Source organism: Hemitrygon akajei, chromosome 4 (assembly GCF_048418815.1).
Source record: "Hemitrygon akajei chromosome 4, sHemAka1.3, whole genome shotgun sequence".
Classification (NCBI taxonomy): domain Eukaryota; kingdom Metazoa; phylum Chordata; class Chondrichthyes; order Myliobatiformes; family Dasyatidae; genus Hemitrygon; species Hemitrygon akajei.
The window spans coordinates 15,588,567-15,609,881 of NC_133127.1; the positions used below are offsets into that span (position 1 = coordinate 15,588,567).

A 21,315-nucleotide genomic window follows, 5' to 3' on the forward strand; every position below is an offset into this window, starting at 1 on the left:
AAACACTTCATCAACTCGTATAGCAACTAACCCATCCTCAACTCCATCACTCCAGCTCCCATCCTATGCCAACTTAATTTAAACCCTCCTCAACACTCTAGCAAACCTGCCCACAGGGATATTGGTCCATCTCAGGTTCAGGTGTAACCTGTCCTTTTTGTACAGGTCATACCTTCCCCATGAGAGATCTCAATGATCCAGAAATCTGAAAACCTACCCCCTTTCAAGAAGGTAAATGGGATGTTGGTCTTTATTGCTAGAGGGGCTGAAGTTAAGAGCAGGGAAGTTTTGCTACAGCTGTTCAGGGTACTGGTGAGGCTGTGCCAGCAGTACTGCCTGCAGTTCTGGTCTCCTTACTTTAGAAAGATATACTTTATTTTCCTCTTTTTGCACTACTCATTTAATTCAACACACACACACACACACACACACAAAGATATTTGAAGGTGGTGTAGAGGGGGATAGCCAATGAGGAGAGATTGGGTAGGGGAATATAGTCAAGGCAATTCAGAAGAATGAGAAGAGATCTTATAGAAACATATAAAATTATGAAAGGGATAGATGAGGTAGGGGCAAGAAAGTTACACTGGTAGGTGATGTGAGAACTGAGGGATCTTGCCTTCAGCTATGAGAGGGTAGATATAGGAAGAAGATGAGGAGTGTCCCTAACCATAAGAACAATTCATAAATGCAAGAGATTCTGCAGCTGCTGGAAATCTGAGGCAATACAGCTGTACGAGTCCTTCCCTGGAAGGACAGAGTAACAAATGAAGAAGTGCTGTGAAAAGCTGGAATAAGAAGAGAGCTGATATCATCAATCAGGAAACGGCAGCTCGAATTTCTGGGATATGTACTGAAGAAAGAGAAGCTCGAACATCTTACAGTGATTGGAAAAATTGATGGAAGAAAGTCTCGGTCAACAGCGCATGACATTCTTGAGTTATATCAAGGGATGGACAGTCACAAGCTTTGAAGAGCTTATTAGAACTTCTCAGATTAAAGACAGATGGAAGACCATGATTGCCCATGTCATACAGCATGGCACATAATGATGATGATGGTGATTTATGAGTACACTTTAATGTTTTTATAATTTGGGTTGATTAAGTTTTATATTTGATGCTGGTTTTGCAAATTTTTCTAGCTCTGAATTTTCAGTTGCAATGATTCAAAATGGTGATTTAGAATATTTGTACAGTCAACTGTTTGTAAATATTTGGTGGATATTTAGTCATTTGGCTCTGTGTTTTTTGTAGTTTTGTAGTTTGCAGCCTGGGTCACGTCAGCATAAATTTCATAGGCTGTTCTTATCAAAATAATTTTCTTATCTATCTAGTCTGAGCTAGTTTTCAATGCAAGTACCACCACAAGGCAACTTAATTTTTGTCTTCCCTCTTTTTTTTGTCTTTGTTCTTTCTTTCCTCCTTACTTAAAGTAGAGTGAGCTGGTTAGAGCGTGAGCTTGTTACCTGCTGCTGTGCTTTATTATCATTTCTTTCTTATGAACATCTAAACAACAGCTATAACCAAAACATTTTTGACTTGTTCTTTACTTCCAAAGAACCTTCTGAACAATATTATCTCCAGATCCAACACTCATCTATCTCTTCAGGATCAAACCGATCTACATTGCTCTGATCCTGAAGAGATGTGGATGATACAGATAGGTTGGGAACCCCTGCTCTTGTCTAGACCATATATAGACAATAACCCCTGTTTGAATCTTCAAGCTAACCCTCTCTGTAGCTGAAGCAACAAAATGGACAGACATGTGAGATGGCAGATGCTGGAGTCTGAAGTAACACATGAAGCACTGGGCAAACTCAGCGTGTCAGGGTGTGTCTGTGCAAGGAAATGTTTTGGGATAAAATCTTTCACCTGGACAGGCCGTCCCAATTCCAGATGAAGTCTCAGTTCCGATGATCCAAAATGTCAACAGTTCATGTACCTCCATGGATGCTGCCGGACCACCCATTGAGATCCTGTTGCATTTTGTGTGTGGCAACATACATATTGCATTGTCTGTTATTCACAATTTTCCTTCATGAGACCCAAGGGCCACATAATGACCTTGACTTAGCTCACAAGAAGGCTGTTACTTTGCTTGGCAAATACGCACTCACTCAATAAATAAGAGCACAATACATGGGAGGAGAATAAGGGCTTTCAGCCCATCAAGTTTGCTCCACCATTCCATCATGCCTGATTTATTAACCCTCTCAACTCTATTCTCCTGCCTTCCTTCCAAGACCTTTGGCACCCTTACTAATCAAGAACCTATCAACCTCTGCTTTGAATATATCCAATAACGGTCTTCACAGCTACCTGTGGCAACAAAATCCACAGATTCTCTATTCTCTGGCCAAAGAAATTCCTCCTTATCTCAGATCTAAACAGACATTATTCTGTTCTGAGGCTGTGCCCTCTGGTCCTAGACTCCCCTGCTATAGGAAAACATCTACACACTACTCTCTCGAGGTCTTTCAATATATTTCAACGGATTCCACTTCTAAACTCTAGTGACTGTCTGGTTACATGGATAAAGCAGAACTAATTCATGATATGCTGTGAGCAGGCCCGTATCTTTAAAGTGAAAACTGATTATCAATGTGCTTTTACATTTCGCAATGCCCTTTTTAAAGAAGATTATCTATTAAATTGTGGCAAGTGAAATGGCCCAGAATCATTTACCACGTCAGCTGCATTTTCGGAAATTTAAGCTCCAAAGTATTTGATGGCTAAGCTGATTTGTGTTGTCGGATCAATAAACCAAACACAAAAATACATATAAAAGCTGTAATCCACAGTCCTTAATGGAGTCATTTGGTTCGGAAAAGCCGTCAGCCTGGTATCTGCTATAGAGGTCAGTTCATTCATTGTAACTTTGCCATTATAAAGTTGGGCTCAGTGATTGCAACTAAGGAGAGCTGAAATAATTCCTTTCCTGAACTGACAGGCCTAGATAGAGTGGATGGGGAGAATGTGTTTTCAATAGTGGTGGAGCCTAGGACCTGGGGCACAACAGAATACAAGGATATCTCTTTGGAACAGAGATGAGGAGGAATTTTCTTAGCTAGAGACTGACGAATCTGTGGAATTGATTGTCACAGATGGTTACTCTGTTCTGTAAACATGCACTCACTATCAGATGTGGAGGCCATTCGGCCCATTTAGTCTGCTCTACCATTCCATCAATACTGATTTATTGTCTGTCTCAACCCAATTCCCCTGCCATCTCCCTTGATACTTTGAACACCTATCAAACCCCACTTTGAATATACTCAATAATTTGGCCTCTACACCCATCTGTGGCAATGAATTCCACCGATTCAGCACCCTCTGACCAATGAAATTCCTCATCTCTGCTCCAAAGGGACATACTTCTATTCTGAGGCTGTGCCCTCTGGTCTATCCTTTCCCCCAACAGGAAACATCCTCTCCAAGTCCTCTCTATCTAGGCCTTTCAATATCTGATAGATTTCAATGTGATTTCTCCCACTCCTCATTCTTCTGAACTCCAGTGAGAACAAATCATCAAAGGCTCCTCATGCCTTACCCATTTCATTCCCGGGATCTTTCTCATGAACTGGACCCTCTCCAATGCCAGCACATCTTTTTTTAGATAAGGGGCCGTGGTCCGGAGGAACTTTATTTAGTTTGGTTGTATGTGTGTACAGTCAGATGACAATACACTGCAATTGGGACCTGAACTTGACAAGAGGCACCGATAGAGTGGGCAGCCAGAGACTTTTTTCCCCAGGGTGGAAATGGCTAATACAAGGGGGCATCATTTTAAGGAGACTGGAGGAAAGTATGAGAGACGTCAGAGGCAAATTCTTTACACAGAAAGTGGTGGGTGCCCTCCCAGGCGTGGTGGTAGAGGCAAGCACATTCAGGGCAGTTAAGAATCTTTTAGATAAGCATGTGGATGACAGAGAAATGGAGTGCTACGTAGAAGGGAAGGGTTGGATTGATCCTAGAGTAGGTTAAATGCTATGTAGAAGGGAGCGTTGGATTGATCCTAGAGTAGGTTGAATGCTTGTAGAAAGAAAGGATTGGATCGATATTAGAGTAGTTGAATGCCATGCACAATATTGTGTGCTGCAGGGCCTTTATGGTTCTGTAATTTTCTGTGTGCAGGTGAGTATGTCATGTTGAAAGACCCAAAACACCCTGTGACCCTGGGTTACATCACTGACGATGTGTCTGAGTGTATCGCAAGATGTATCATTCAATCTATGTCTTCTATGTTAAACTTAGGTTGTTATCCCTAGAGTTTCAGGGGCTGAGGGAAGACTTTACAGATTTTTATTTTTAATAATGAGGTTAGAGTGTTAGAATATTTTCCCCTAAGGAAGAAGTATTGAACACGAGAGGTTACGGGGGTGAGTTTGAAGACAGTGTGAGAGGTAGGTGCCTGGGATGGGTTACCATGGTAACAGTGCAAGCAGGCAGTCTGTTGGAGTTTAAGATGCTTTTAGATGGACACACAAATATGCATAAAATGGTAGATATAGATGAAATACAAGGTCATTTAGTACAAATTGCTATCGAGATCAGCACAACATCCGGGCTGAATGGACCATCCAGTGCCATACTGTTCTAGGTTCCATGTTAATTCCTCCCGGAGAAGGTGAAATTATTTTTCATAATCTTCACACTGGCTATGGAGGATTAACTTCTGAAGCTCAGTGCCTTAACGAAGGATGCCCAGACAGAAAGTTAATCCTACGTTGAACAGCTTGGAATATATTGGCATGGATTTAAGGAGCAAAATTACATTTAGGTGAAAATAAAGCAGACAAGTGTGCTGGTGTCACATACCATGAGGTCCTGCCGTGTCTGGAACATATTGATGTAATTGACATAATGCGCATATTCCATTTGGCTGAGAATAGCTGTCATACAAGCCACGTAATTGCTCTGGAAAGAAAAGAGAACAGAGTCAACTTGAGAGGAATCAGAATCAGGTTTAATATCACCGACATATGTCGTGAAATTTGTCAATTTAGTGACAACAGTACATTGCAATACATTAAAATATAGAACAAAAACGTCAATTACAGTAAGTATATATGCGTATATTAAATAGTTAAATTTAAAATAGTGCAAAAACAGAAATAATAAAAAGAAAGTGAGGTAGTGTTCATGGGTTCAATAACCATTTAGGAATTGGATGACAGAGGGAAAGAAACTGTTAGAACCATAGAACATTACAGCACAGAAACAGGCTTTTTGGCCCTTCTTGGCTGTGCTGAACTGTTTTTCTGCCATTCTTGAATCACTGACACCATCTTCTCAATAAAAGATGATCTATCTGGCTAGATTTCAAAATACATCATTTAGGAAACAGTACAACAGAGCAACAAACAATCCGTTCAGAGTACTCAGTGGGTCGAGCAGCGTCCGTGATGGTGGGGGAGTGGAAGAAACTGTTTTGTTTGAGACCCTGCATCAGGATGACAGCTGGTATGAAGTTGAGAAGAGAGGATGGGTTGAGACTGGAGCCTGAGGCAAGGAAAAGCTTTTGCAGCAGAATCCTATTGAAACACATATTTGGCCCTTTGTCAGAGCAGATGATCAGAAGATGTTTCCACTGGTGGAAAAATCTAAACTTAAGGGGTTACTTCTCAGGAGAGGTGTCACAGTGAGTGATTAGTTCCTTACCCATTTAGAAATGAGATGAGAAGGAATTTCTACTCTCAGTGAGATGTGAGCCTTGGAAATTCTCCACCACTGGCAGCTGCCTGCTGAATCATTAAAGGCTTTCCAAGGCTAAGACAGATATTTGGGCAGTTGGAGAAGCAAAGGTAATGAGGAGGAACAGGCAGTAAAGAAAAGATGAAGTGAAGATCTGAACAGTTATTGCTTTACTAACAAAGGGTACTTCTGTCTTATAAAGTTGTCCAGCACAGAGATGGATCCTTTGGACCATCATGACAGAATTGATGGCCTTTTGGCTAAGTTTATGGATGATGCAAAGTTAGATGGAGGGACGGGTGGTGTTGAGGAAGCAGGAAGCCTGAAGAAGGACTTTGACGGATTGGCAGAATGGGCAAAGAAGTGGCAGATGAAATATAGTGTGGTCATGCACTTTAGTAGGAGGAATAAAGGCATGAACTATTTTCTAAAAGGAGAGCAAATACAGAGATTTGGGTCGCAAAGGGACTTGGGAGCCCTCATGCAGGATTCCCTGAACGTTAACTTGCAGGTTAGTCGGTAGTAAGGAAAGCAAATATAGATGGGTGGACCACCCTGCCTGGTGTAGTGTGGAGTCAGAAACATTAGGAACATTTAAGAAACATTTAGATAGGCAGATGGATGATAGAAAAATGTAGGAAAGAAGGGTTAGATTGATCCTAGAGAAGGCTAAAAGGTCTGCACAACATCGAGGGATGTTGTGCTATAATTATTAATTTCTGGGTTATGTTCTAATATTAATATTCATTTTGAAAGGACTAATATATAAAAGCAAAGATGTAATGTTGAGGCTTTATAAGGCATTGGTCAGACCACATTGGGAAAAATATGAGCAGTAGTTTTGGGCATCTTATCTGAGAAAGGACGTGTCGGAATTGGAAAGGTCCAGATGAGGTTTACAAAAATGATCTCAGAATGAAAAGGCTAACATATGAGGAGTGTTTGATGGCTCTGGGCCAATACTCACTGCAGTTCAGAAGAATGAGGGGGATCTCATTGAAACCTAGCAAATATTGAAAGGCCTAGATAAAGTGGACATGGAGAGGATGTTTCCAATAGTAGGAAGAATCTAGAATCAGAGAGCACAGCCGCAGAATAGAAGGACATCCCTTTAGAAAAGAAATAAAAGGAAATTTTTAGCCAGAGTATCTATGGAAATCATTGCCACAAATAGCTGTGGGTGTGTCATTAGGAGTGTCTAAGGTAGAGGCTGTTATAGCACAGTACAGGCCCTTGTAAGGGCATCAAGTGTTATGAGCAGAAAGCAGGAGAATGGGGTTGAGAGGGGTAGCAAACTAGCCATGAGGGAATGGCGGATCAGACTCGAAGGATGAAATGGCCTAATGGTCTTATGTTAATGCTGACCTCTCTGCCTATCTACACTCATTCTGCTCTCCTACATTTGCTCTGTGCACCTTGACTATTTAAATGCCTCTTAAACACAATGATTTTTTCTAATACCCCCACCTTCACAGGCAGCATGTTCCGGATGTCAACCAATCGCTGTCAGAAAACCTTATCTCTCACATCCCCTTTAAATCTCCTTCCGCCTTTGCGTCCTAAGTCTCTGATTTCCCTGCCATGGGAAAAAAATTGTATCTACTCTGTCTGTGCCCTTCCAATCTTCCATACTGTACTTTCATCATGTCACCCTTCAGCCTCCTCCATTCCCCAGAAAACATTCCCAGTCTATCAAATCCCTGCATCTCGGCATTGAAACCTTTAATCAGGACAGACGCAATGAGACAGCAGATTCTGGGATTTAGAGCAACAACACACCAAAACCCGTTTCCGAGTTTGACAATTTCTCTCCTCCCACAGATGCTATTCAATTGGCTCAGTTCTTCCAGCAGATTGTTTGTGGCTATGAAGTTTCAGATTAATCTCTCTCCAAAAGGTGTCAATAAAACTTTAAGAATTTTAAGATCTACACTTCCTCTTGGTAAAAGTACACCAGCCATTTTAAAAAAAGGAGCATTTCTCGAAGCTGCCTTTTTAGCAAACTTTCCACTGCCATTAGGTCAAAATCGGGTCAAAATGGAACATCCTCTGCTGTCAAACTAACCTCTTTCTTGACACAGTAATCGTACAGCCGTTCATGGTATGAGGCCAACACAATTTTCCTGAGCCAGGCATTGTCAGAGTGAAAGTAACAAATGGAAAAGTTCTGATGGGACTGCAAATGGGGTTCAGTGTCAATAGGTTTGTCCTGCAATTCTTGTACCATTTTTCTGTGAGCTTGTGTTGTGTGAAATCAGGTTCGCAAGTTCAGTGAGAGGGGACAGAAGGCATTTGCTACTGGTAAATAAGATAACCATTTATTTACAGGACACGGCAAACATTAAACATTCAGTAAACTACTCAAGTTACACACACTGGGAAATACTTATCTAAAGTGTGCACCTGGGCTCCCTCTTACTGCGACATACTTCCATCATTACCACGGCACCGGTCATGATGACCCGGAGAATGATAAGGCAAGAGTGCGCTTTCAGCATGGTAGATTTATATTCTGCCACGCCGTGATGACATCAGCTATACGGCAGCTAGTGGAATGGCTGCAATGCTCCTTAAATGGGCCAGTCCCATAGGGGAGCGGCTTTCAAAGAACAAGTGAAAATAGGCCCTTACTGCAATACTGCAAATGCGGATGGATTCAATTTCTTTTAGGTTTCCTCTGGATGCTCTGGTTTCTTCCCACAACCCAAAAGGTACACGAGTTAGGGTTAGGTCATGGGCAAGCTCTGTTGGCATCTGCAGCATGGCAACCCTTGCAGGTTGCCCCCAGCAAATCCTCGGCACATTTCACTGTATATTTCAATGTATGTGTGACAAATAAAGATCATCTTTAATTTATCCATCATTAGTGGTAATGATCTCTCACTTTGTCAGTTGATAAGGGCATTTATCAGGAAATGTTTTCAAAATTAGTGCAAACGAGAAAATCTGTTTCTCTACAGAAACCAATTAACCGCATGATAATCCTATTGGTTCTGGACTGGATAGCTCTTCCAAAGCACATAGTTAATTATGATGGATGGAGGTCCTCAAAATCCAGAGGTTGGCGAGTTAGGGTATGAGCTCAGAGGCTGTGTTTCCAATTGTGGCGAGTACGGCGGTCGAAGTTCAGAGGCTTAGGTCCCAAGGGTGGCAGATCTGGAGATCAAAGTCTGAGGGACAAAGCACAGGGTTGGCAAGTCTGGGGAAGCCATGCTGGTGCTAGAATGTTGTTGACACTTGTGGACTGCCCCCAGCACATCCAAAGGTTGTGTTGGTTGTTAACACAAACAAAGCATTTTGCTGCATGGTTTGTTGGACAAGTGAGAAAATCAATCAAAGCTAATCAAATCAAATCTGAAATTCCCTCATTACCCTATCCATCTGCCTCCCTTTGCAAATCTATCTGATGTAAAATGCACATTCATATTCCTTTTAACTGCAGAATATTTTGATGCCAAACTCTGATGTGAGATTCAATAATATAAGCTTTCACTCATACGGTTGATTGTGAAGTTGGAAGACGATGTAAAACATTACCAGTACAGAAATGGTCACTGAAACCAACAGATGGAAATTATAGAAACATAGAAACATAGAAAATAGGTGCAGTAGTAGGCCATTCAGCCCTTTGAGCCTGCACCGCCATTCAGTATGATCATGGTTGATCATCCAACTCAGAACCCTGTACCTGCTTTCTCTCCATACCCCCTGATCCCTTTAGCCACAAGGGCCATATCTAACTTCCTCTTAAATATAGCCAATGAACCGGCCTCAACTGTTTCCTGTGGCAGAGAATTCCACAGATTCACCACTCTCTGTGTGAAGAAGTTTTTCCTCATCTCGGTCCTAAAAGGCTTCCCCCTTTATCCTTAAACTATGACCCCTCGTTCTGGACTTCCCCAACATAGGAAACAATCTTCCTGCATCTAGCCTGTCCAATCCCTTTAGAATTTTATACATTTCAATAAGATTCCCCCTCAATCTTCTAAATTCTATCCTCTATTGAAACCCGTTCTTGTAAATATTTATGAGAAAAGGCAACTGAAAACAGTTTCTTCTCCCCTGCACTTGCTCAGGAAGGCGGCATCCATCATTAAAGACTCCCCACCACCAGTATTATGCCCTCTTCTCATTGCTACCATCAGAGAGGAGGTACAGGAGCCTGAAGATGCACACTCAACATTTCAGAACAGCTTCTTCCCCTCTGCCATCAGTTTTCTGAATGGACAATGAATCCATATACACTACCTCACAATTCTTTTCTTTTTTTTGGCTCCCTCTTTGCACTACTTATTTAATATATTTATACAGTACTGTGCAAAAATGTTTGGCATATATTGCCAAGACCTTTGCACTGTACAGTATTTGCCAATATGTAGCAGAGGACAAGTTTGTAAGTCTGTTGGGAGCAAAGGATGTTGGGATTGGTGAGCGTAGAGCACCGCAGGAGGGGCGTGGGACAGCTGGCACAGAAGGTGTGTCAGGAGCAGGGGTGGGGGTGGTTGTGTTGCAGGTGCAGACACACCCAGCCCTGGAACACCAGGAAAAATCATTTGATTCCAACCAATTGTCTTATTGATCATTACAGGCTGTCCCACTTCCATCCCTTCTCCCTTCTCTTTTCTCCCCAACCATGATTCCTCTCTCCCTGCCCCTTCCCACTCTCGGTCCACAATAGAGACCGCAGTCAGAATCAGGTTTATCATCACTCACATGTGTCCTGAAATCTGTTTCTGTTTTGCGACAGCAGTACAGTGCCATACATAAAATTACTACAGAACTGTGCAAAGGTCTTAGGCACCCTAGCTATCTACATGTGCCTAAGACTTTTTATGCACAATACTAATTATATATTTCTTATTGTAATTTATAGTTTTTTAAAATTTATTGTATTGTACTGCTGCTGCAAAACAAAAAAGAATCACAACATACTGTATGCCAGTGATTTTAAACTTCTGATTATACTAATAAATACACATTAAAAAAATCAATAGCAGTGCTAAAAGAGAGCAAAAGTAGTGGCGTAGTGTTCATGAGTTTATTGTCTGTTCAGAAATCTGATGGCAGAGCGGAAGAAGCTGTTTTTAAAACATAGAATGTGTGCCTTCAGGCTCCTGTATCTCCTCCTTGATGGTAGCAATGAGAAGAGGGCATGTCCTGGGTGACAGGGGTCCTTAATGATCGATGCCAACTTTTTGAGACATCACCTTTTGAAGACATACTGTGCTTGATGCTGAGGAGGCTGGTGACCATGATGCAGCTAAATTAGAGTATATTTTATGTATTGCACAGCACTGCTGCCACAAAATAACACATTTCATGATGTATGTCAATGATAATAAACCTGATTTTGATTCTGTACCTCTGCAGGTTACGGTTCCTCAACCACCAACCGAGGCATTTGTCACTCTGTTCAAGACTAATAACTTTCTAGGAGTTTTGAGTGCAGCCCAGTCCATCATGAAAGGCAGCTCCTCTCTATTAACTCAGTTTACACTTCCTTCTGCATCAGGAAGGCAGCCAACTCAATCATAGACTCCTTCCATCGCAGTCATTCTCTCTTCGCCCTTCTCCCATCAGACAGAAGGTACTATAACTTGAAAGCACATGCCACTAGGCTTAAGGCGAGCTTCCCTCCCGCGGATATCAGAGTCTTGAACAGATCTCTCAAACTAAGGATAAACTCTTGATCTCCCAATCAACCACATCATGAGCTTTGCACTTCTTTTGTCTACCTGCACTTCAATTTTCCTTTCTCGGGCAGATAAAGCTCATCCAGCAGAAGGAAAACTCTGATCTTAAACCTCTGCTATATATATATATATCGGAATACTGGTAGCTCAAATTGGCTGTTTGGAAATTTGGTTGATCACTGAGTTTAGCAAAGTGTTTGCAGATGTTTCGGCACCAATCAAGAAACCATCATCAGCGTGCATTTGAGGGCGTTGTCTCCTCTGAATGCTGGCTTATATACTTCTCCCGCCAAACAGGTCACACCATCTAATCAATATCCATTCAGACCCTGGAGGAGTATATAAACTAGTGTTCTGAGGAGAAAACACCCTCAATTGCGCATCAAATGATGGCTTCTCGATTGGAACCGAAACGTCTGTAAATATTTTGTACTGCCACATAACAAATTTCACAACACATGCCAGAACATGGTCACCTCCCTCAATGACTATCGTCCAGTAACATTTACATCCACAGTGATGAAGTATTTTGAGAAGTTGGTGATGAAACATATCAACTCCTGCCGGGGAAGCAACTTGGATCTGCTCCAATTTGCCTACCAGTACAAATGGTCCTCCGCAGACATCGTTTCATTGGATCTTCCCTCATCCCTGGAACATTGGGACAGTAAAGATGCACCAACCGAGGCATCAGGATGGTCTTTATCAACTAGAGTTCGTCATTCATTACTATCATGGCCTCACTGCTGATCGATAAACTTCAGGGCCTTGGCCTCAGTACTTCTTTGTGCAAATGGATCCTCGATTTCCTCACTTGCAGGCCCAGTCTGTTTAGATTGGCAACAACATCATCACCATAATCTCCATCAGTGCGGGTACACCACAAGGCTATGTGCTTCGCCTCCCCGTCCTACTCGATTTATACTTATGAATGTGTGGCTAAGCCATAATTAAGTTTGCTGATGACACCACTGTCATAGATAGAATCAAAGGTGGTGACGAATCAGCATATAGGAGGGAGAATGAAAATCAGGCTGAATGTTGCCACAACAACCTCTTACTCAAGGTCAGCAAGACCAAGGAGCTGGTTATTGACCTCAGGAGGAGGAAACCGGAGGTTCATGAACCAGTGCTCATCGGGGGAATCAAAGATGGAGAGGGCCAGCAACTTCAAATTCCTAGGCGTTACCATTTCAGAGGATCTGTCATGGGCCCAGCACGAAATTGCAAGTACAAAGAATGTATGGCAATGCCTCTGCTTCCTTAGAAGTTTGCAAAGATTTGGCATGACATCTAAAACTTTGACAATCTTCTATAGATGTGTGCTGGAGGCTATATTGACAGGCTGTTTCACAGCCTGGTATGGAAACACCAATGCCCTTGAACAGAAAAATCTACAACATGTGTAAAGCACTCCCCACCACTACATGGAGCTTTGTCGCAGGAAAGCAGCATCCACCCCGACGGGCCTCCATGACCCAGGACGGACGGGCTTTCTCCTCATTCCTACCATTAGAAAGAAGGGAGATGAGCCTCAGGACGCACACAACCAGGTTCAGGAATAGTTATTACCACTCAACCATCAGGCTCTTGAACCAAAACACATAACTTCACTCAACCTCACTTCATCATTGAAATGTCCCCACAACCTATGGGCTCACATTTAAGAACTCTTCATCTCATGTTCACATATATATTTATTTGCACAGATTGTTGTCACTTGCACGCTGGCTATCCACTCTGTTGGTGCAGACTTTCACTGATTCTATTATGGCTATTGGATTTACTGAGAATGCCCAAAAGGAAATGAATCTCAGGGTTGTTGTACATGATAACTTATAGGTACTTTGGTAATAAATTTACTTTGAACTTTCAACTTTGAATAAAGCCAACCTTTAAAAGAGCTGGCAAGTAATCGGCAAATAGGAGAAAGAGTTTGATTGGCAGATGGAGTCAGGTGAGGGATGTGATTGTTGGAGGTAGAGACAGAGACTAGAAAGTGATTAGTGGAGGCAACAAATGGCTATAGATAGAATCTGAGAGGAAAGAAAGGTGAGAGGAACAACTAATATCCAAGTAGTGTTTTATAAACGAGATTGAAATCTGACACGATCCAGTTAGTCAAGCTTTGACTTAATGGCTTCCTTGGAACTAATCCTCCATCAGCCCAGCTGAGGACTAGTGGTGCCAATTTGTAATTGGGCCTTTACTGAATTCAGTTCCTAGTTTTGGTCTCGGCCAAGGAAGCAGACTTCCTGAGCATTTCCTCATTTCTGCCAATCAACATGTCCTCAAGTTTCTTTCTTACTGATACATACATCTTCCAATTTGCATTCAGTTCACCAACAGAGAGAATAATTACCATTTCTCCCCTTGACACATTTAAAATGGCCTTTGGGAAGGAATTTTTTTGCTAAATTTCCTTCTGGATTCATTAATAACTCTCCTACATTTATCGTTTCCACCACTTTAGAAAATCACTTACTCAAAATAGACCAACACTCGATGGTTTAAGAACAGCTTCTTCCCTTCCACCACTGAATTTACGAACAGTCCATGAGCCCTCCTGAACTGCCTTTTGGCCTATTTATTTATCTTATAACTTATGTCTTGTGCTGTGCTGTTGCCACAAAACAACAAATTTCATGATGCACGTCAGTAATTATAAACCTGATTCTGAACTGTTAGGATGGGAAACAGCTTCTTCCCCCAGGCCCGTAAGACTAATAATCAGCCTGCCGCCACCCAGGTCTCATCACGTATGAAACGCCAATAACGTTAAATGTTTACTTTTTAACGTGTATCGTAAATGCACCTTGTTAAGGTATTTGTGGTAGTAATACTTCATGTGTTGTGTGTGAATTATATGTATTGTGTTGTGAACCCTGGTCCAGAGGAACATTGTCTCATTTGATGGCACACATGTGTAAGGTTGAGAGACAATAAATTTATTCTTGAACTTGATTCCGATTGCTGCACATCTCAGCTTTTTACTTGGGAAGATGGGACAGCCCCCTTCTTTCCCCATCACCGCCTCCCTGCTCAATTACCTGATGGTTAGGGTGAGCCCCAGTCTCATCTCCGGCCTTGGACAGATCCATAATCAAAAATCAATAATTAACATGGAACAGATCACAACACCACTGATCATACTGGCGCAATATGCAGTTCTCCATTCAGGGATGCACACCAAGATAAATATTAAGGTTCATCTTTATTTGTACATCAAAGCATCAAAGTATACTGTGAAATGTGTTCTTTGCATCAGGGGTGTGCTGGCAAATGCCTTCAAATTATGCCCACAACTTATGAATCCTGACCTGTACAACTTTTGTATGTGGGAGGAAACCGGAGCACCCAGAGGAAACCCATGCAGTCATGGGGAGAACGTACAAACTCCTTACAGATACGGGAGGGAATTAAACTCTATTCTTACAACTGGCGTTGAGATTACCATAGTTGGCATAAAATCATGAAGGGCATAGATAAATAGCAAATTTATCACTAATACACTACTCTGAGATTCATTTCCTTGCATGGGGGGGGGGAGGGGGGAAAGAAATACAGAAGAATTTATGAAGAACTATGCATAAACAAAGACTGACAAACAACCAATGTCCAAAAGAAGACAAACGTGGCAAATAAAAAAAAATGAGTTGCAACGAGTCCTTGAAAGTGAATCTGTAGGTTAAAGAATCGATTTAGAGTAATGGGGATTATAAAGACCAAGATCGCCCATGTCATATGACATGGCACATGAAAATGATGACATTGATGATGGTGATTGAAGTTGTCCTCTGACTTCTTCCAGGCTTGGGCACCATAAATGAGAGGGCTAGATTTAAAGTGAGAGAGAAAAGGTTTAAGAGAAACTTGAGGGGCAACTTTTTTTATATAGAGTGTGTTGCATATAGTGCCTATCAAAAGCATTTACCCCATTGGAAGTTTCCATGTTTTATTGCTTTACAACCTTGAATAAGAGCGGATTTAATTTGGCTTTTTTGACACTGGTCAACAGAAAAGACTCAATCATGTCAAAGTGAAAACAAATTTCTACAAATTGGTCTAAATTTATTGCAATTATTAAACACAAAGGAATTACTTGCATAATAACTCACCTCTGCAGCAATTACAGCCTTGATCTGTGAGGATAGGTCTCTATCAGCTTTGCACATCTCGACTCAGCAACTTTTCCCCATTCTTCTTTACAAAACTGCTCAAGTTCCATCAGATTGAGTGAACATCCCTTTTCAAATCTAGCCATAAATTCTCAATTGGATTGAGCTCTGGATTCTGACTTGGCCACTCCAGGATATTAACTTTGTAGTTTTTAAGCCTCTCCTGTGTAGCTTTGGCTTTACGCTTGGGGTCATCGCCTTACTGGGAAAAAAAAATTTCTCCCAAGTCGCAGTTCTCTTGCAGATTGGATCAAGTTTTCCTCCAGGATTTCCCTGTATTTTGCTGCATTAATTTTATCCTGTACCTTCACAAGCCTTCCAGGGCCTGTTCCAGTGAAGCATTCCCACAGCATGATGCAGCCACCACCATGCTTCACGGGAGGGATGGCGTGTGTTTTGATGATGTATGGTATTGGCTTACACCAAATATAAGGTTTAGTCTGATGGCCAAAAAGTTCAAATTTGGTTCTATCAGACCATAGAACCTTCTTCCAGTTGACTTCAGGGTCTCCCACATGCCTTCTGACAAACTCTAGCTGAGATTCCATGTAAGTTTCAACAGTGGCTTCCTCTTAGCCACTTTCCCATAAAGCTGTGACTGGTGTAGCACCCGGCAACAGTTGCTGTATAAGTTGCTCACTCTTATCAGCCACTGAAGCTTGCACTCCTCCAGAGTTGTATATCCTCTCTCACTAGTCCCCATCTTGCACGGTTACTCAGTTTTTGAGGGCAGCCTGCTCTAGGCAGAATTGCAGCTGTGCCATATTCTTTCCATTTCTCGGTGATTGATTTAATTGTACTCTAAGGGATATTCAGTGACTTGGAAATTTTCTTGTATCCATCTCCTGATTTATGCTTTTCAATAACCTTTTCATAGAGTTCCTTGGAGTGTTCTTTTGTCTTCATGCTGTAGTTATTGCCAGGATACTGCAATTGGACCTTTTGGCTATAGGTGTAATTTTACTACAATCAGTTGAACACTTCGACACGGTGTTCTCCATTTAACTAAATATGTGACTTTGCAAACCATTTGGCTCCACCAGTGTGTCATATTGTCATATTGGTGAATCATATTAAAGGGGATGAATACTTCTGCAATCAATTATTTTGTGTTTTATATTTGTTATTAATCTAGATAACTTTGTAGAGATCTGTTTTCACTTTGACATGAGTCTTTCTGCTGATCAATGTCAAAAAAGCCAAATTAAATCCACTGTGATTCAATATTGTAAAACAATAAAACATGAAAACTTCCAACGTACAGTTTTTCGTTGATTCCATTATGTTTTTTTGGTATTTATTGTGAATGCCTACAAGAAAATAAATGTCAGGGTAGTATATGGGGGACATATGTAAATTGATAATAAAATTTACTTTGAACTTTTTGAAAGACTATTGAACAGGGCCATGAGTACGAAGGGTCAAACAGAGCTGAATGGGACCAGCTTGGACATTTGGGACATTTGGTTGGCGTGGGTGAGCTGGGCCAAAGAACATGTTTCCCTGCTGACTGAATTTATGGCTCTATGGTTATCCGTTGAGGAAAAGTAACACATCGGTCTGCCTGATACTTGCCTCTCATCCATTAAAAGGTGCTATCCAAACCTCACTGTTGCAGACTGACTTATCCAAGGTAAGAATCTGGAGCAAAGTGCCTCCAAAGCGACCCATGGAAAAACCTCTTGGACATCACTCATGGAATATGTGTGAATGAGACATCAAGAGAGGAAGTTCATTGTTCTGACTTATACTGGCAATCATGAACCATCAGTCAGAATCAATTTTAATATCACTGACATGTATGGCAAAACTTGTTCTTTTGTGGCAGCAGTATAGTGCAATAGATAAAAAATACTATAAGTTACCATATGAACAAATAATATAGTGAGAAGGAGTAATAGTGAGGTAGTGTCCATGGAGCATTCAGAAATCTGATGGTTGAGGGGAGATGTGGCCCTCGGTTGGTTGGGATTGAGCACAGATGCTGTGTCCCAGCTGTCTATATCGAAGTTGATATGCAAGTGGGGGCAGAACGATATGGAGAGCAAGCTGTTGTCCATGCAGCAGGCTCCCTCTTTCCACACAGCTGATGGATCCAAAGACAGATACAAAGATAGTAGCGTCACAGGAGTTGTCAGTCAACCTTGAACTGCCTTAGGTATGACAGCTCTGGATCTTTCCACAGGGTTTACTCCCAAAGCCTTCCCCATGAGTGAGTATAGACAAAGGCTGGAAATACTTGAGGTCGGATTTTCCCTTCTCCTAGATGAGCTGCCAACCACGGCAGATGAGCCCTGTCTGCCCAAAGTGATTGGCTTTAAGGTGCCAGTAACCCACCTTTGCCCTTTCTCCCATCAGTAGAGACAGTTCTACCGGGCTAAGTAGCTAAGTGACACATGAAGGCTAGGAACTGGAATTGGTTGTCAGAGAGGTAGAAGCTGTTGCGTGGTATGGTAGTGTAGTCATTAGCACAGCACTTTGCAATACCAGTGATCCAGGTTCAATTCTTGCCACCTCCTGTAAGGAATTCGTATGTTCTCCATGTAACTGTGTGTGCTTCCTCCAGGTTCTCCAGTTTCCTCCCATAGTCCAAAGATGTACCGGTTGGTAGGTTAATTGGTCATTGTAAATTGTCCTGTGATTAGGCTAGGATTAAAATTAGGGCATTGTTGGGTGGCACAGCTCCCAAGGGCTGAAAGGGAATATTCCACACTCTATCTCAATTAAAAAAAAACATTGCCTATGAATGAGATTGGTGAGGATAGTCAAGAGAAGTTAGCATGGACCTGATGGGCTGAAGGGCTTAGTCTGTCCTTCATGACTCTATGAATGTATATTAGGGAAAAGTTATTTCCTTTGGTTGCCTGCAATATGCTCCTGAAGCTTATATAAAATTATAAGAGGAAGAAGTAGGGGAGACAGTTTTTTCCCAGGGTAGAAATGTCAAATGCTACAGGGCATAGACTGAAAGGAAAGGTTTAGAGGCGATGTTTGCAGGTAAGGTTTAAAGGAGATGTTTGTGGGGAAGGTTTAAAGGATGTTTGTGGGGAAGGTTTAAAGGAGATGTTTGCAGGTAAGGTTTAAAGGAGATGTTTGCGGGGAAGGTTTAAAGGTGACGTTTGTGGGGAAGGTTTAAAGGAGATGTTTGCAGGTAAGGTTTAAAGGAGATGTTTGCGGGGAAGGTTTAAAGGTGACGTTTGTGGGGAAGGTTTAAAGGAGATGTTTGCAGGTAAGGTTTAAAGGAGATGTTTGCAGGTAAGGTTTAAAGGAGATGTTTGCAGGTAAGGTTTAAAGGAGATGTTTGCAGGTAAGGTTTAAAGGAGATGTTTGCGGGGAAGGTTTTATCACCCAGAGGGGCTTGAAATGCACTGCCAGAGGTGATGGTGGAAGCAGATATGATTGAGGCATTTAAGAGTCATTTAGAATATGCAGGGAGGGGAGCGATGTGAATCATTCACAGGCAGATGGGACTAGTCTAATTTGGCATTATGGCTGGCACAGACATCTTGGTGCGAAGGACTGGTTCCTGTGCTATACTCTCCTGTGTTCCATGTTCCAATGCAGTACATTCATGAGATAGATACCTGACTTCATAGGGTTAAATTTCAGTCAGCTTGAATTAACATGATTTCGATTAAAGTAAGGACATTAGTGGGCGATCCAATTAAGATCTTCAAAATGGGAGAAGAAATGAATAAATGCAACAGATGGTTGCAGAGGAATTGCTCTCTGAGCTGAGGGAATTCCTAGTTGCAGGGTTTTGACCCAAAACATTAATGACACCTTCTCCCCCAACGGATGCTGCTCGATCTGCTGATTTTAGTAATGGAGCTTCACTTACTTATTAGAACCAGTGGTCTGCATCCTCACACCAGATTATTTGGAGCCCCCTAATGCCTACAAAACACTATGCTGGTCCAAACAGAATGGGAAGAGCACATGTGGTTTAGCAGTGGGATTGGATCATTTATTGTTTCCCAATGTGCAGGGTCTGTAGTTTGTACCACCTGTACAATGTACAGCAGTTAACCACTTTGGCTACTCCGATAACACCATCAAAATCAGTGACTTCTACAATGGGGAACCACTAGGAGATTCCCCTCCTCTTCACACAATCTTGTCTTGAAAATATATCACTGGCCCCTGGCCTGTTCATTATGTGCCATATCATATGATGTGGGCAATCAAGATCTTTACACGACCAGGAATGTTCTCGGCAAATTTTGCTACAGAAGTGGTTTGCCACTGCCTACTTCTGGGCCGTGTCTTTATAAAATGAGTGCCCCAGCCATTATCAATACTCTTCAAAGATTGTCTGCCCAGTGTCAGCAGTCACATAACCAGGACTTATGCACCAGTTGCTCATATGACCTTCCACCATCTGTTCCTATGGCTTCACGTGACCCTGTTTGGGGTCGAAGCACATGCTGCACCTTGCCCAGGAGTGACCTGCAGGCTAGTGGAGGGAAGGAGTGCCTTACATCTCCTTTGGTGGAGGTGTATCCCAACCCCGTCTCCCAAGTTGCTGGGTCTAAATCCTAAAACTGGCAGTGGAGAGAGTCAACAGCTTTACATTCCTGTGGCTACACTTAGACACAATCACAAAGAAGGCATATCTCTGTCTTTACTTTCTTAGGGGGTTAAGGGGGCTCAGTTTGTCAGCAAATGCACTAACAAACTTCTACAGATGTACTGTTGAAAGTACCCTGCAAGGTTGTATCATGGTCTGGTACAGCAATTCAAATGTGCAGGAATGCAAGAAGCTGCAGAGAGCAGTGCACTCAATACATCACAGGCACATCCTGCCCCACTTTCAGGAGGGCAAATAGGGCTTGGATGATATACAAAGAAGTACAACAGAATCTTTGAAGAACAGGATGGTGAAGAAAGCTTTTGGTATGCTGGCCTTTATAAATCAGAGCATTGAGTATAGGATTAAAAAAAACACAAAATGCTGGCAGAACTCAGCAGGCCAGACAGCATCTATGGGAGGAGGTAGTGACGACGTTTCGGGCCGAAACCCTTCATCAGGAGTGTTAATCATAGATGCTGTCTGGCCTGCTGAGTGCTGCCAGCATTTTGTGTTTTTATTATTTCCAGCATTTGCAGATTCACTCGTGTTGCCTTTGAATTCACTACATTGAGTATAGGAGTTGAGATGTAATGCTAAAATTGTACAAGGCATTGGTGAGGTCAAATTTGGAGTACTGTGTACAGTTCTGGTCACCAAATTTTGGGAAAGATGTCAACAAAACAGAGAGAGTACAGAGAAGATTTACTAGAATGTTACCTGGGTTTCAGCACCTAAGTTACAGGGAAAGGTTGAACAAGTTAGGTCTTTATTCTTTGGAGCGTAGAAGGTTGAGGGAGGACTTGATAGAGGTATTTAAAATTATGAGGGGGATAGATAAAGTTGACATGGATAGGCTTTTTCTATTGAGAGTAGGGGAGATTCAAACAAGAGGACATGATTTGAGAGTTAGGAGGCAAAAGTTTAGGGGTAACATGAGGGTGAACTTCTTTACGCAGAGAGTGGTAGTTGTGTGGAACGAGCTTCCAGTAGAAGTGGTACAGGCAGGTTCGATATTGTCATTTAAAGTAAAATTGGATAGGTATATGGACAGGAAAGGAGTAGAGGGTTATGGGCTGAGTGCAGGTCGGTGGGACTAGGTGAGAGTAAGCGTTCGGCACGGACTAGAAGGGCCGAGATGGCCTGTTCCCGTGCTGTAATTGTTATATGGTTAT

The 21,315-nt window shown here is 42.0% G+C and overlaps 1 protein-coding gene across 1 annotated transcript in view; it reads right to left on the reverse strand.

Moving 5' to 3' along the window:
* LOC140726138 (dedicator of cytokinesis protein 2-like) overlaps positions 1–21,315 on the reverse strand; it is a 1,234,790-nt gene that overhangs the window by 402,739 nt on the left and 810,736 nt on the right. Inside the window, exon 28 of the mRNA XM_073042110.1 lies at positions 4,824–4,922. Within this exon, the coding sequence (XP_072898211.1) occupies positions 4,824–4,922 (99 nt within the window). The remainder of the gene's footprint in view (positions 1–4,823; positions 4,923–21,315) is intronic.